At 46.2% G+C, this 16117-nt stretch overlaps 1 protein-coding gene and 1 long non-coding RNA gene across 3 annotated transcripts in view; one reads left to right on the top strand and one right to left on the bottom strand.

Annotated features, from left to right (window-relative positions):
- LOC141418160 (uncharacterized) overlaps positions 1 to 16117 on the top strand; it is a 306302-nt gene that overhangs the window by 235533 nt on the left and 54652 nt on the right. The gene's annotated exons all lie outside the window — the stretch shown is intronic.
- Positions 11845 to 16117, bottom strand: part of LOC141418180 (uncharacterized) — a 43182-nt gene continuing 38909 nt past the window's right edge. Inside the window, exons 3-4 of the mRNA XM_074058616.1 lie at positions 15087 to 15877; positions 11845 to 14336 (exon numbers count right to left, since the gene is read on the bottom strand). Of these exons, the coding sequence (XP_073914717.1) occupies positions 14332 to 14336; positions 15087 to 15877 (796 nt within the window). The 3' untranslated portion in view covers positions 11845 to 14331. The remainder of the gene's footprint in view (positions 14337 to 15086; positions 15878 to 16117) is intronic.

The raw sequence follows: 16117 nt of genomic DNA, 5'->3' as shown, positions 1-16117 counted from the left end.
TAGTTTTAAAGATTCAGATCTTACATTAAAGTCTTTGATCCATTTCGAGTTGATTTTTCTTCAGGGTGAGAGACAGGGGCCTTGTTCCAGTCTTCTACATGTGGATATCCAGCTTTCCCAGCATCATTTGTTAAACAGTTTGTCTTTTCTCCAGTGCATGTTTTTGGGACCTTTATTGACAGTCACATGGCTATAGATGCATGGGTTTATTTCTTTGTCCTCCATTTTATTACATTGGTCTCTGTGTTTATTTTGGTGCTCGCACCAATACTGTTTTTATTAGGATAGCTCTGTAGTATAATTTGAAAATGGGTACAATAATACCTCCAGCATTGCTTTTTTGTTGCTCAGGATTGCTTTGGCTGTTTGGGGGTCTTTTGTTCTTCCATATGAAGCTTTTTCCTAGTTCCATGAGGAATGTAATTGGTATTTTGGTGGGGATTGCACTGAATCTGTAGATTGCTTTTAGGAATATGGTCATTTTAACGATATTAACACTGCCGGTCCATGAACATAGGAGATCTTTCCCTCTTCTAGTGTCTTCTTTAATTTCTTTTTTCTGTGTTTTATAGTTTTCATTGTAAAGGTCTTTTGCCTCCTTGATTAAGTTTACTTTTAGGTTTTTTATTCTTTTCGAGGCTATTGTGAATGGGATATTTTTGCTGATTTCTTTCTCAGCAGGTTCATTATTGATATATAAGAAAGCTACTGACTTTTATTTGCTGATTTTGTATCCGGCTACTTATCAGGTCTAAAATTCTTTTGGTTGAGCGTTTGGAGTCTTGTAGCCCTGGAATAAAATCAATTTGATCGTGGTGTATGATCTTTGAAGGTGTTGTTGAATTCTGCTTATAAGTATTTTATTTAGGATTTTTGCATTTATGTTCATCAAGGATATTTATTTATAGTTTTCTTTGTGTGTATTTGGGTGTGTGTCCCCTTTCCAGTTTAGTATCAGAACTAGCTTTACAGAATGAATTTGGGAGCATTTCTTTCCTTTCTAGTTTATGGAATAGTTTAAGGAGTATTGATGTTAGTTCATGTATAAAGTTCTGATAAAATTCAGCGGTGAATCCATCTAGTCCTTATTGGGAGACTTTTTAATACTGCATCAATTTTTACTTGTTATTGATCTGTTATGTTTTTTATTTCCTCTTGGTTCAATTTTGATAGGTCACATTTATCTAAAAATTTATCCACTTCTTCTAGATCTCTCAATTTATTAAAGTATATGTTTTCAAAATACTTCCTATCGATGTTCTGTATTTTATTGGTATCTGTTCTAATATCCCCCTTTCATCTCTAATTCTTTTATTTTGGATATTTTCTTTCTTTGTTTTGGTTAGATTGTCTAAGGGTTTGTCAATCTTTCTAATCTTTTCTAAGAACTAACTTTTTGTTTCAGTGATCATATATAATGTTCTTGTATAATCTAGTTCATTAATTTTAACGGTAGTCTTTATCATTTCACTGAATAGTTTTGTATGTCTTTAGTCTATACTTAAGCACTTTCTTCTAAAAAATATGTAATTTTAGTATTTTTAATTGTGTCCAGTGGTCTTGCATGTTTGGTTCATAATTTCTGTTTTTTTTTCATTACTGTTTGAATGCTCTAATTCATCAACCTTGTCTTCAAGCCCTGAAATTCTCTCTTATGCCTGACATAGGACGTTGGTGAGGCTTTCTGCTACATTTTAAAATTTGACTTACTGAGATTTTCAAGTTTTGTTTTTTATTGCCCCCAAAATAAAATCTGTATCATTTTATTGACTTTCTCATTCATACTATCTATTGTCTTCTTAATTTGTTCAGTTGCTTTCTGTATATTGTTGGAATTCAGTGATCTTTTACAAAATCCTTCTTTTGTATTTCCTACCTAGAATTTCTTCCACTTTAATAACATTGTAGTCAGTTGCTAGAGAGTGATGCATTTTGGGAGGAGTCATGTTTTTTTTTCATATTTCTTATGTTTCTATGTTGAGATTTGTGGATTTGTTCCACATAGGGAATAGCCTTCTCTTGAAGGTGGCCTGGGATATCAGACTGTTATGACATGTTGACTGTATTTTCACATATAATTTTTCACTTACTTTTTTGGTGGGGATTTGTATATTTTGACACAGTGTAGAGCCTGAGAATCCTGCTTCACTTGCAGCTCTCACTAGTGGCATAGTTCTAGAAGATCAAGCACATGTGTTGTATACAGAGAAATATAGGGAACTCCTCTGGTCTTGTCAACAATGTATGGTCTGGTCTGAAAGGGTATAGAGCAACCCATGCTGCATCCCCTCAGAGCTGTGGTGTCCACAGTCATTTTGTTGTTTCTACTACCAGGTAGCCCAGAACCAAAGTTCCCTTGGCCAGAATTTGTTCATCTGTGCAGATGAACTCTCATGTACTCCCAAGGCTGGGATGGCACTGAGCTCCATTTGTTGCTGGAAATTTGGTCCCCAGAACTCAATGCCAATTCACAAATAATGAGAGTACTGTTTTGAGCCAAAGAAAATAAAATTTATTACATTTGCTAGGCAAAATGAGAATACCTGAATTTTGCCTCAGAAGCTGCAGTCCTACTTGGTTTGGGGTACATGATGGACTGCGTGTCCCAGACCAGGTGTTGGTCTTGGTTCTTAACTCCTGGTTTACTAGTGCCGTATCCCTTAAGTTGGTATGTCTTGTTTAATAGAGGTTTACTTCTTCCTGGCAGGCAAAGATAAGAGAAGAGAAGATTGGTTTTGTTGAAAAAAAGTGCTAACCTTGGGCTTCCCAGCATGGGGAGAGAAAGAGAGAGAAAAGGAAAAAAATGTGAGTTTGAATCCCTGAAGAACAAAGCACAGCAAAACTGACCAGCAGTGCAAGCTGGCTACACCCAAAGGGTTTTTTTTCCCTTTGTAGTCCCAATTACACTTCCCCACTGTCAGTTGTTTTTTTCCATTTCTGTGGAAGCAATCATCATTGCTTTCTGCCTTTAATTAATTTGTGGGCCCAAGTAAGGAGTCAGTGCTCCTCGGCAAAAGCTGCCTTAAAGTACCTGTTCCACACTGTGCAGTTTGATCTCAAGTTCCTAGTAAAGCCCACCTGGAGGGCTGGGCAACAAAGTGTTCTTGTTGGAGATGGCGCAGCAGGTCCTACACTTTCTACTGCCCATGGTGGTTTTCTGAGGCCCAGTCCTGCACACAATTTTTTTTGGGGGTATGGGGGTGCTATTTGGGTTTAAACTGAGGTCCTTGTGCTTATTAGGCAAGTGTTCTGCCACGTGAGCCACACCTCCAGCCCTTTTTGCTTTATCTATTTTTTAGATAGGGTCTCACCTTTTTTGTTTTGTTTTTGCCTGGACCAGCCTTAGACTGCAGTCCTCCTACCTAAGCTTTCCATGGGGTTGGGATTACACACATGAAACATCAACACAACTTAATGGTTGAGATAGGGTCTTGCTAACTTTTTTCTCAGTCTGACTTTGAACCACAGTCCTCCTGATGTCCACCTCCAGACTAGCTGGGATTGCAGAAATAACCCACTATGCCTAGCCAATCAGATGTTCTTGCTCTTGTTCAGTCTCTGCCCTTTTTAGCTGGCTGCTGGAGCCACCAGTTACAAAAGGAAAGCAAGCTCCACTTGGTTGCCTATCCCCCACCTGGATCCCACTGCATGTATTTTTCAATGGGCTTGCTTCAGTGGTGTTCTGCTGGAACCACACAGGGCTACAGGGTAGATGTTGGCCATAACAGCATTGCAATACTTGTTGTGAGTTCCAAGGAAAAGGAAAGTGTAGGAACTGCTTTCCAAAGCAGCAGTTTGGGTGTGACCATCTCAAGATGGCACCCAGTCCAGCGCCACCGTAACGCTGAGAAAACGCCACTCTTCTCAAGCTCCAACCCGCTGTGCAGCATCCAGGTTAGCTGAGCTCTGATTCCTTTCTGTTCTGCATGGGTTTCTAGGCCAGTTTTCTCCACTGCCTGTCTCCCTCTTTTCCTCTCTTTCTCCTCCCCTGTCATGCTGCTGAGCTGCTATGGGCTCAGGGCTGATGCACTGTTTTTCACCCTCTGTTCTGATAGCCAGAGTTTCCAGATCTCTCCATTCTCTGTCTGTCTGCTATTAAACTTCAGTGGGTTTTCTCAGCCACCCACTTCTCTGAGACACTGTTTCAATTCAATTCCAAACTGCTGAGAAGCAGGAAGGTGCTGTTTGCTTCTGACCAGCCATCTTTGCACCTTGATAGGTATCATTTGAATTATAAACTAATACTTGGTTCAGGTTTTGTTTAACCATTCCAATAACCCTATTAAGTGGGCATTATTATTCTTATTTTACAGACAGGCTTTGGAAAGATTAAGCAATGCATCCAAGATCACATGGACCAAGGAACAAGGTTGTGCCCAATTCCATTTCTCTCTTCTTAACTGCTATGTGATACTGCCTTCCCACTGTGGTGTTATTGGATACCTAACATATTGGCAGATTTAGGAGAGTAATTGAGTGGGGCATAGCCCCTGCCTTCCAGTCTAGTTGGAAAGAATGCCAAAAGCAGAGGAGAAAGGAAGTACAAGCAAGGTGCTTTGAGGCTCCTTGCCATCTGAATGACTTAAATAGCTGAGGTAGGTAGGGTTTTGTGTGTGTGTGTGTGTGTGTGTGTGTGTGTGTGTGTGTGTGTGGTGGGCTTACTAGAAAAGAAGCAACTTGCTTTGGACCCTGAATAATGCAAGGGCAGTAGAGAGGAGATGGGTGACTGGGGACCCTGAGGGCCCATCGCAGGGAGGGAGTGAAGAGTGAAGGTGCTGCTTGTTCAGGTACCAGGTTTCTATTGTTTCCACCCCTGAACCCCCTGCTTGCTGGTCTGCCCCGATAAGTCTCTTCCATCCTTGGGGTCTCTGCAGGATCACAGGAATGTGTCACCTGAGCCCTGATCTTGTGATAGTTGGCGTGGGTTACATAGAGGATTTGTGGCCCAGTTGAAGTAGTCAAGTGTCAGGAGGAGAGCAGGAATCTACATGGAAGCCAGGTGGTTTCTAGGGCGTGGGAGAGCTGGGGTCTCCCCTTTTCAGAGGGAAATGTATGGAGCCTAAGGCAGCTTCTTTGTCATTTCCCTAAGTATTGTAATTGTATTCCACTAACCTCACATCCCACCACAAGTGTCAGACAATTTAATCAGTATCCAATGCCTATGTAATTCAGCCCCACAGAAAATCATGTGTTGTGCCTGAAGGTGTAACTCTAGGGCAGTGGGGAATGACTTCTCATGTTTCCAGATCACAGAGGAACCTGATTGTGTTGATCTCCCATCTCAGGACAGTAGTGTACCATGAGGGCCCAGTGTGTGGCCCACCTGACGCCATGCTTGACATGTAGCAGAATGGGCTCCTTCATCAACAGGGATGCCAGGCAAACCCCTAGGGATTCTGCAAGAGGAATCGTGGCCCACACTGGTGACCTCCACGGAGGAAGGGAACACTTGAGCTACTGTTTTGATCCAGAGGAGCCCTTTGCCATATTTGGGTTTGACTTGGGTGCTTCTTGCCTTGATGAATGTGGGCAACCTTATACTTCTAGGCTCATTTAGTGGGGACCTAGGATTTAGGACTGGCATTCTGTACCCGGGTTTAGTGTGCACTGGGTGTTTGTAGGTCTGCCTTCTGCATGGAGCTTTTTGAGTCCTCAGTCACTGTTGACCCCAGCCTTGACCTCTAGGGAGGCACAGGAATCATGAGGTTTTCCTTAAGAATTTTTACTCATTGCTTTAGATCCTTCACTAGGGCTGCGTCCATACAGCCCCAGAACTGCCAGTCAGTCCCATGAAACTGTCAGTTAAACCAATTTCTTAGCATGATTAGCCAAAAACACCAAACAAGTAAAAAAAAAAAATGTGAACACGAAATTAAGCCTTTGAACAAGAGAGTTATGGGGCTGAATTTCCCAGTTTTCCCCCTCATCCTGCTGACAGAGCCTTGCTTCCTTTGCCTAGCTTTGCCTGGCTGTGGTGCTATGGCTCCACTTGGCCTGGGCGTACCCCTGTGTTTCCTCTGTAGCTCCTGCCACCCCTCTACTTAACTATACCTGGAGGAGCAGAGAGGCCCCTCCCACTGCCAGTCCAGGGCTTATCTCTGATGGTGTTGGAGGACCTCTTCCTGTCTCCTCCCCCACCCTCCATTCCTGTGTCCTCCACTCTTAGGACAGTTACCTCAAATTGGCAGCTATGTACAAGTGTGTTTTGAACACAGCCATTTTCCTTCAGAGCCTTTTTTCCTGTGTTGTCTGTAATGGAAAAATGAAGAGAACTTGGTTTGAGCAAAGGGCAAATCTTGCTAATTGCACTGGCTCTGTGTCCTGCAGTAGCTATCAGGGGCAGCATCCCTTGCTTGGCGCTCTCTCCAGGGACTTCCCTTTCTGGAGGCCCACCAGGCCATGTAGTTCAAGTGCCCATATTTGTGCCCTCAGCAAGCTCCTGACCTTCCTGTCATCCTGCTTGGTGCCCTTTAGGGCTTCTGTCTTATTTTCCGTCTCTCTGTCTTGCTCAGTCTGGGCTGTGAGATTTCCCTTTGTACATGGCTCCATCTCCTCTCTGGAAGTTACCCTGAGCACAAGTCCTTTTCCACTGTGGCTGGTCCCTCACTCTGTGGTCATTTGCATGCCCTCGCTAATGTCTTCCAGAAGTGTCTAGTGAAGAACAGCCAGTCGGGACTTCTGCAGTGCTCAGAAATGGCTCAGGTGGACATGTGTGTAACTGAGACCCTCCTGGTGTCTGATCTGGGCTCTTGTCTGAGTGCCAGTCTGTGATCAGACAACAGAGCTCCAGGAGGCTGTGACGGAGCTTGACCCTGGCTTTGTAAATACCTTCTCTTCACCGAAGTTGATGTCTAGGCAGGAGTCCCTTTATAATGGTCTAATTTGAATGGTAACGGATGTAGTGTTCTGCCACAGCTAACAGCAAGATTGGAATTTGAGGAGACTCAGAGACAAATTACCTCTGAATTTTCTTGCAGCCATAAAAGCTTTTTACTGTATAGTAATTTTCCATTTCTGCTGCAGGCATATTTGCATATTGCTTAACAATTTATCTCTTGTCATTTGTCAGATATTATCCATCTCCTGTTAATAAGCCAAGACAGGTCATATTAAGACCTTGTAGGCCTCACTGCATCAGCCCAACTGCCCTGTCCACAGGCCTCCCTGTCAGGAAGCAGACAGAACATGATAGGGTGGCAGCTTGGCTATGTCAGGGGTCCTGTCCATAGCACCTGTCCCCATGTACAGAAGAGAGGAGTGGAGGCATTCAGTGCCTTGTACATGGCCGTGTGCCTTGCACCTTCTGAAAAGCTCAGGTACTCATGCTCCTCTCAGGCGAGGGCTGGCCCATGAGCACTTATGGAAGCAGACCTGCCTACTCCTGGTTATGGTTTCCAGGCTCCTGAAGACTGTGCTAAATCCTTTGCTCCACTGGAGCTCAGTTTCTTCACTTCTAGAGCAAGCATTGTAGAACAGGGTTAATTAAATCCTCTTCTCTTCTTTTTCGTCTGTTCTCTTCTCTTCCTTCTCTTCTCTTCTTTCTTTCATCTTTCTTTTTCTTTTTGGCGGGGGGAGGTGCTGGGGGTTGGATTCAGGACCTTTCACTTATTAGGAGAACACTCTATCACTTGAGCCATACCTCAGTCCTTTTGCTTTAGTTTGTTTTTCAGGTAGGGTCTCATGCTAACATTGTTAGGGCTAGCCTTGAACTATGATCCTGCTGCCTCTGTTTCCTGAGTAGCTAGGATTACAGGCTTGTGCTACCACGCCCAACTTGTTTTATTGCCCAGGTGGGCCTGGAGTCACACTCTTCCTATCTCCACCTCCAACCACTTCATATGTGTGTGTGTGTGTAAGAGAGAGAGAGAGAGAGACAGACAGACACAGAGACTACCCTTTCTCCCATGCTAAGATTTCCATGGACCCCCATTGGGTAGAACAGGCAACTGGTGAGTGGTGTGTGGGGGATAAGCAGAAGATGGGGCCTTGCACTCCTGCCTATTCCCACTGACTTCTGCGATTCCCCATGCAGAGGCCTCCGGCACTTCCTGGACACTCTGGACCCTATGGAGCAGGTGGATGTCCTTGGTACACAGCCTTTTGCCCTGGCTGAGGTTCTGAGGTTATCGACATGTTTACTCAGTGCCCGCTGCTGGCCCTACTGTGGTTGACAGCAATAGCATTTTCCAGTTCTTAATTCAGATGCTCAGACTCTGCTTACAACAAGTCCTGAATTGGTAGTGGGTTTAGTTGGCCTTTGGTAGATAGATTTTTAAAGGAAAGAAAAATGGTTTGAAGCAGAACGTGTGATTAGATTTGCATAATTGAATTGAAATAGAATTAAAGGGTCATATGTTTACACAGCAGTACCTAAAATCAGATTGCAGTGATGTGTACTCAGTACTAAAATGCGTTCCTTAGGGACACATGGATATCTGGTTCCCAGAATCTGTAAGAGCTGAAGACAACTCAGGGGCTGGGAGTTGTTTTCTAGGGGTGGCTGTGCAGTACTGAAAGGAATAGGAGGTCTCAGCGGGCCCCAACCCCCTTGTTGGAGAAACCAGTACCAAACACCCCGTGTAGATAAGATAAGCAATGCGGCAGGGCACGGTTAGGGCATATAGAATGTGAGGAATGTGAGCAGGAGGTACGTGCAAGATGTGAGGTACATGCAAGATGTGAGGTACGCGCAAGATGTGCTCTGCCTGCTTGCCCAATGTTGATAACGAAAATATGCACGCCACCGCGGTCTATATAAGATTTCCCCTAAAGAGGCTCAGGGTCGTGTTTTCCTAACCGGTCCTGCGTGTCCGTGTGGGAGCTCGACCCTGGCTAGCCAGCCCAATAAACTCTGCTTTGTTGATTGCATTCACGCCTGGCTCTCTGTCTCTCGGGGGAATAGGATTCCGGGTCCTAACAGTACTAATGGTAGAGTTGACTGATTATTTCCCGGACTCAAACTGTGTGCTGTGTGATTTACACAGATTTCCTTAGTCAACACTCCCTTTGCTGAACTCAAGCAGGGACTCCATAGAACATGTTCTCTGTGAAGTCGAGTGGGGTGAGAACACACATTTGTATGGAGCATGCACCCTTGCCTTTTTTCTGGGAAAAACATGGAAACTTGTTCTACTGTGTACACTTTATGAGTAACACAGTGCTCTTTGTGTCTTTGCTACCATTTCTATTTATAAATTTGATTCCTGCTGCTAGTTTGATCTGAAAATAAAATGTCAAAATATACCAATCAGAGGATGTGGGCGGAGGAACTAAGAATTGGCAAAGAGCAGCAACAAACTATTGGGTAGTGCCAAGCTGTGTCCTCTGAGGTCAACTGCATCCCCCAGCAATGCCAGCGTGTGTTCAGGCATTCCAGGAGCCTGGGGTTGCCGTGTATGTGTGTGTGTGTGTGTGTGTGTGTGTTTCTGACCAAGTTTTCTCCTGGGTTTTATATTCAATATGGAATGTCCCCCAGAAAGCAGTTAACTCAGCCACATATCTACAGTTGTCATAGTCACATTGGAGACTCTGATGTTTCTCATTCACACAAAATGCACCTCGGATCAATTATGTGTCTGAACTGGCAGAGAGAGACTCATCCTTCACAGGACTACAGGACTGAAGGGTAACTCTGCCTTTTTGTCTCTCTGACATTGTGTCTGAAAGAGAGACGGAATCCTGTGGAATTTGCAAATGAAGACTAGGATTGACTTCTTCCTAAATATAGAGCTGGATCTCCTCAGAGTCTCTTCACATTTCATTTAACCCATAGAAACCCTGAGGAAGTAGGAATTGATATACCCAGTGAATAGATGAACAAATTGAGGATCTGCAAGGTTGCCTGGTATCTGGGATGAGAGAATGATGAAATTGGTTGCCTGGGTTCACCTCTTGGCTTTGCCCTGTGGAAACATTTTGATGGTGGCAGATTGAGATATGCTTCCTGGTCTTTACTGCATCCTGGAGTAGTTTCCTGTCCTTCACATAGCAGAATACTTGCCTACACCAGGTAGCGTTGCCTTGGCCATAGGCTCATTAGCTTTCAGTGTGCTAGTTGGGTATAGCTTGCTCTCTTTTGCCATTTGATCTGTGGTGTAGTTTGGAAAACTCCACAGGGAACTGCTGGCCCAGCACTGGGGCCACAGAATGGAAACTGTGGGCAAATGTGAATCTAATCAGAAGCGTGGAGTCCAGCCTCCATGAGCCATATTGCAGCTGACCTGCAGACCTGGAAAAGTAAATGTTGTTCAAATCACTGAGATTTCTGCAGATTGTTATATGCTGAAAATAGACAAGCACATCTCCTTGGGCAAAGTGACTAACTCTTCTTTATGATTAAAACAAAAACACTGGCCTTGTAGAGTGGTTGTGAGAAGAGGTTGGCACAGGGCTTGGTGGTTACAAAGCACTCATTTCTAAGCAGGCTGTTTTCCCAGGGTAGTTATTGTTGCTAATGGTGTTGGTTGTAGTGGAGTAAGCAGGGTGTGGCACAGATTCCTTAGGTCTATCTAGGACACTAATTAGCCTAAGTAGTATCATGACAGGTGTCATGGTGAAGGCATCTTTGTTCTTAGCTATTTTAAATTTTACACCCTTACCCTTGAAAGGGAGAGGGTTGGTCAGAGGACTAGGGTCTGGGTTGCAGTATGGTCCAGACCTCAGGGACACCATTGGCTGCCTTTCCCTCTGGCTGCATTGAGATGCTGATCTTGTCACCACCATCCTGTAGGGAAAAGGTTAGAGCAGTTGACACCTTACTATTAGGGATAACTTGTCTCTCTGAAGGGAAAACAAAGATGAAGTGCCTGAGGGTGTGGGTTTGTCTTTTTGAGAAGACTCAGCAGTTCTTAGAACCACTGCCTGTGCCCTTGAGGAATCCTTCTACTGTGTAGTTGTTAGGAGCAGACATTGGCTGACATTGTCATGAGTAACTTGAGAGCTCCAGACTCTCTGGGAACTTTTTCGACAACCCTGGGACCTGGTCTCCTTCCTAACAGTAGGACCATCTCCCACCAGTGGAGCGCTATGTGTGTATAGGTGCTGCAGCAAGCATGCTACACATGTGATTGCATGTAGCAGTCACAGCTACTCCATCACCATTGCTGTGTGACAGAAAAACACATGGAGCCTGAGAAAAGCCAAGTATACCGCCCAAGGATAGCCTATGCAGCCAAGTTAGGATTTGTGACTAGTTCTGCCGTGACAAAGTCTGTGACTTTGCACTATGTTCCTCCTTGCCACAGTGCTGTGCACAATGACTGCGCCTGTCCTCCTTTTTGTGCTGGAGTCTGACGATAGCATCTGCTCTTCAGTACAGATGCTGTGGTGCTGACTCTGAAAGTTTCTCGTCAGTCCTTGGCTTCTCCTCTGGTTGCCCTTGGGAGTGTCATTGGTGTTACCTGAATTGAATGCTTCCTGACTCTGGCTGGGTATGAGTTGAAAGTAATGGTGTAGGGAAGTAGTTTCCTCTTTGGGGCTTTGATGTTGTTACTTGAGGGTGAGAGTATACCCATTTGGTTTCTGTTGTGCAGCTGTGTACTCTGTGGGTGCTTGATAAACCCCTACTGAGTTGAATTGAAAGGAAAGAACAGAGTGTGTCTTCAAGAAAGTACTAGAACTCAACTGGAAATGCTGAGGGTAAAGACTTGGAGACAAACCCTCAACTACTGGTCCCTTTTTGAAAATTTTTTCCCCTGGTGACAGGGATGTGATGAGGCAAGTGTTCCCCAGCAGGAATGGAGCTGGTAAGAATCACAACTTGTCCTAGTGCCTTAGTGATGTTGGGGTCCAGAGTTGACCACCCCTCAGAGGAACAAAAAGACACTCACGATAATGTAAGCCACAAAGCGAGGTTTATTTCCTGCCAGCTGGGGTCCGGGTATCCGCCCAACGCAGTGGGTTTCAACACGGACCCCGAATACAAAACTCAGGCTGCTTTTATATTTTTTTTAGACATTAGTCACGGTCACACAGCAATTTTTATGGTCCCTGGGGTCACATATTTCTGATATCTCCCACATCCTGGTGGTGGGGCCAGATTACTTGAAGATTATTTATCAGGAATTTGGTAAACACCAGGTGTCTCAACTCATTGACTCACATACCGTTTTAGCAGGATTAACCAGAAACAGTCCCTGTTCCCAGAAACCGTCCCACCTCCCTTAGTTCCAGTAAGTGGTGGCTTGGGTCATGTTAGCCATGGCGGGTTTCAGGCTGAGTGGGCTGCAAGCCTCAAAGGTACCCTAACATTTGTACCTTAACATTCCCCCCTTTAGTTGTTCATAATGAGGAATCATGCTCATGTGGGCGACGAGCGTAAACATCCTCAGGGCTAGGTAACTGTTCGTATTGCTGCCTCAGGACCATTAGTTGGACTGTACTAACTCGATCTTTCACGAAGGTCACTAGCTTATTCAGAATACAAGGACCAAAGGTTAAGATAAGCAGTAGTATGACCAGAGGGCCCACCAGGGTAGAGACCAAGGTAGTGAACCAGGGGGATCTATTGAACCAAGCTTCGAACCAATTTTCTTGGGCTTCCCTTTCTCGTTTCCTTTTTGCCAGTCCTTCCCTCACTTTAGCCATAGAATCCCTAACTACCCCTGAATGATCAGCATAAAAACAACATTCCTCCCCTAAGGCGGCACATATTCCCCCCTGCTGAAGGAACAATAAGTCTAGGCCCTGTCAGTTCTGAAGCACTACCTCAGATAGGGAGGTAAAGGATTTTTCTAGGTGACTAATGGAGGCCTCTATCCTCTCTATTTCCTCGTCTACGGCTGCGCGCAGTGAGGACATCCCTTTATGTTGAGTAGCCAGGGAGGCTACGCCAGTTCCTGCCCCAGCCACCCCTAGGCTAAGTAGGGTAGCAATGGTTAATGCAGAAAAATAGGCTCTCTCTTCTTTCTCTCACCTGTTCCTGTATTCCAGTATGAATATAGGCTCTCCTCAGAATGATAGATGATGCGGGGCAGCACAGCCACTAGAACACAGAATTCTTTAGAGCCGTTAAACACATTAGTTGATAGGCAAGGGGTGAGCCCAGACTGTGAGCATATCCACCATCCATTGCCTTTTGGAATTACCCACTTAATACCATCGCCCCAGGTGGGGTTGTCTTTTACAACAGCACATAGGTCCTGTTTTCCCACTGGCACCTTCCCTAAGCAGGTTCCTTGGCTGCTCACTTGTTGTATGGTCAGACCTTTCTTACAGTCTCCCCAGGAACATTGGGTGGGGTTTTCACTAGTTGAGATATCATAGGTGACATTTAGCCCTATTGCCTCATAGAATGGGGGCCTCACATCATAGCACAGCCAGCAGGAGGTAGTCATATTAGGGTTGGTGTGGTTCAATGTTAGGAATGCAGCATTTACCAGATTCCAGAGGGGGTCTGTGGACCCGGTCATGAGACTGGGCTTCACCAAGGGAGGGCCGGTGCCTAATGGTCCTGGAGTTTTAATACTAGCCTTTGTGTGAGGCTGGGTAGGGACTGGGGTTGTGCGAGGTCGGAGAGGTGGCTCTACATAGGGCGGCTTAAGTACTTTGTGGGGCCTACCATTTTGGACGGTGGCCCCATGGGCTCAACTTTTAATCTGATTACTACGGTTGAGCCAGAATGTCCACCATATTTATAAAACACAAGTCCCCACATCTTGCCTTGTATCCACCCGGGAGTGTCCTCTTTGCCACTGTCAGTGAAGGTGACCTTGATTCTATCTGTATCTGTAGGCTGGCATTCATGGGTGGGTGACGGAATTCTGCGCCCCCAGGGTACCCTGTTTACAAAGGTAAATTTGACTAGGTCCGGTTTTGATATCCCCCACTTCCATTCACCATCGTTGGATGTGACACATGCCCATGACTTACAGAAGGAGTGTTGTATCCCCCCACAGTCCTTGCTCTTTTTGTGGCTGGGGCAAGCATAAAAACCATAACGTCGGGCTGACTCCGGGGCAGTAGACTTGTAGGCAGGATTGATGTCTCTGAAGCAGAATTGAAGCTCCGGCCACCAAGTTCCTATGGGGGCAGTGCGAGTAGTCTCGTTAAGGGTGGTATGAGTCTCCCCATCGGTGAGTATCCAGGTTTGCTTATAGGGCTGGTGAGGGTTGATTTCTGCGAGGCTCCTGCTCTGGGCATTGAGCAAGATCAGAACGACCAGCCAACCCATCCGTGGCTGCTCCTGAAGACTCTGCATGTTCCCGGGGTCGCAAAAGCTTCAGCTTCAATGGGTTATCTGGATGCCACCGTGCAATCCACTCTCTAGCCTCTTCCTGTTCTTGCTGATTGGCTTGACACACGTGGGAGTGATGGACCCAAGGCCTGATGCCATCAACCTTAAGAGCAGTGGGGGTAACCAAAATGACCAGGTAAGGGCCTTTCTATCTTTCTTCCAGAGTGCGGGCTCTGTGCCTCTTTACCCATACCCAATCCCCTGGGACGATGCCATGTTCCGGGTTCGATGTGTCCTTTGTCTCATACAAGGCGCACACTATGGGCCAGATTTCATGTTGGACCTCCTGTAGGGCTTTTAAGCTGGCCAAGTAATTTGGGGCCATACTGGGGTCTTGGTCCAGTAGGGTTCGGACAATAATGGGGGGCGGAGCCCCGTATAGAATTTCAAAAGGTGTCAATCCAATGTACATATGGTGAATTTCGAACCCGGAAGACGGCATAGGGTAGGAGGGCCACCCAGTCTCTGCCAGTCTTGATGGCTAATTTAGATAAGGTCTCCTTCAGGGTCTGATTCATTCTTTCTACCTGCCCTGAGCTCTGGGGGTTATATTCACAATGCAGCTTCCAATTAGTCCCCACTGCCCGGGCCAGCCCCTGTAGGACATTACTGATGAAAGCCGGACCATTATCAGAGCCTAGAGTTTCGGGGCTGCCATATCTGGGTATGATTTCCTCCAGCAAAACCTCAGCTACAACCTGGGCAGTCTCTCGTTTTGTAGGAAAAGCCTCCACCCAGCCTGAGAAGGTGTCTATCAGAACCAACAAATACCTGTACCCATACCTTCCCGGCTTCACCTCAGTGAAATCCACTTCCCAGCTCCATCCTGGCGCCCTCCCCCGTACCCGTGTACCTGTATGTAGGAGTCCCCTTTTGCTGGGTTTCATAGCCTGGCACCCAGCACATTGGTCCACAATCTTTTGAACCTGGGCTGTTTGGCACGGGAACTGGAGGCGGGCCGACTTGAGGAGGGCGAGTAGTTTCTTCTTGCCTAAATGGTTGGCTCGATGTAAATTGGAGAGGAGAAACAGTCCTAACTTTTCAGGAAGGATCAGCCGCCCTTCGATATCACGATACCAGCCTTGCTGATTGGGCTCTGGGCACCGGTGATCTTGGATCCATTGTTTGTCTTCCAGGGTGTACTCGGGTCGCGGTGGCAAGCCTGGAAGCTCGGGCACGGGTAAGGTCAGCGCTAGGGTCGTGGAGGCCAAAGCAGCATTTTGGGCCGCTATGTCCACATGCCGGTTCCCCGTAGCTTCTGGAGTCTGGGCAGATTGGTGACCAGGAACATGTACTACTGCCACAGCTTGGGGCTTCTGCACCGCAGTCAGTAGTCTCTGGATCTCCGGGAGATTACGTAACTCCTTTCCTTCCGCTGTAATGAAACCTCTTTCCCGGTAGATGGCGCCATGTACATGGACGGTGCTGAAAGCATAACGGCTGTCGGTATAAACAGTCACTCGTTTTCCCTCAGCCCGCTCGAGTGCCTCTGCCAGCGCAATCAGTTCGGCCTTCTGGGCTGAGGTCCCCGGGGGCAGCGGGGCACTCCAAATTATGTTCCCACCTTGGTCCACCACTGCTGCGCCTGCCTTACACACCCCATCCGAGACGAAGTGACTCTCATCTGTATACCATACCAGCTCACTGTTGGGTAGGGTTGAGTCCTGGAGATCGGGGCGCACTTGGGTGAGTTCAGCTATAATCTCCTGATAGTCATGTAGAGGGGCTTCCAGGTCCGGATTTGGCAGCAAGGTGGCCGGATTTAGAGAAACTGGGTCGGAGAAGAGGATTCGGGGAGCATCCAGCAAGAGCCCTTGGTAATGAGTCAGTCGGACGTTGGTCATCCATCTACCTGGAGGGTGCTTTAGGACTCCCTCTACTGCA

Source organism: Castor canadensis, chromosome 16 (genome assembly GCF_047511655.1).
Source record: "Castor canadensis chromosome 16, mCasCan1.hap1v2, whole genome shotgun sequence".
NCBI lineage: Eukaryota > Metazoa > Chordata > Mammalia > Rodentia > Castoridae > Castor > Castor canadensis.
Note: the sequence above shows the minus strand (reverse complement) of the source record. Positions and strands in the feature narration are given on the sequence as shown.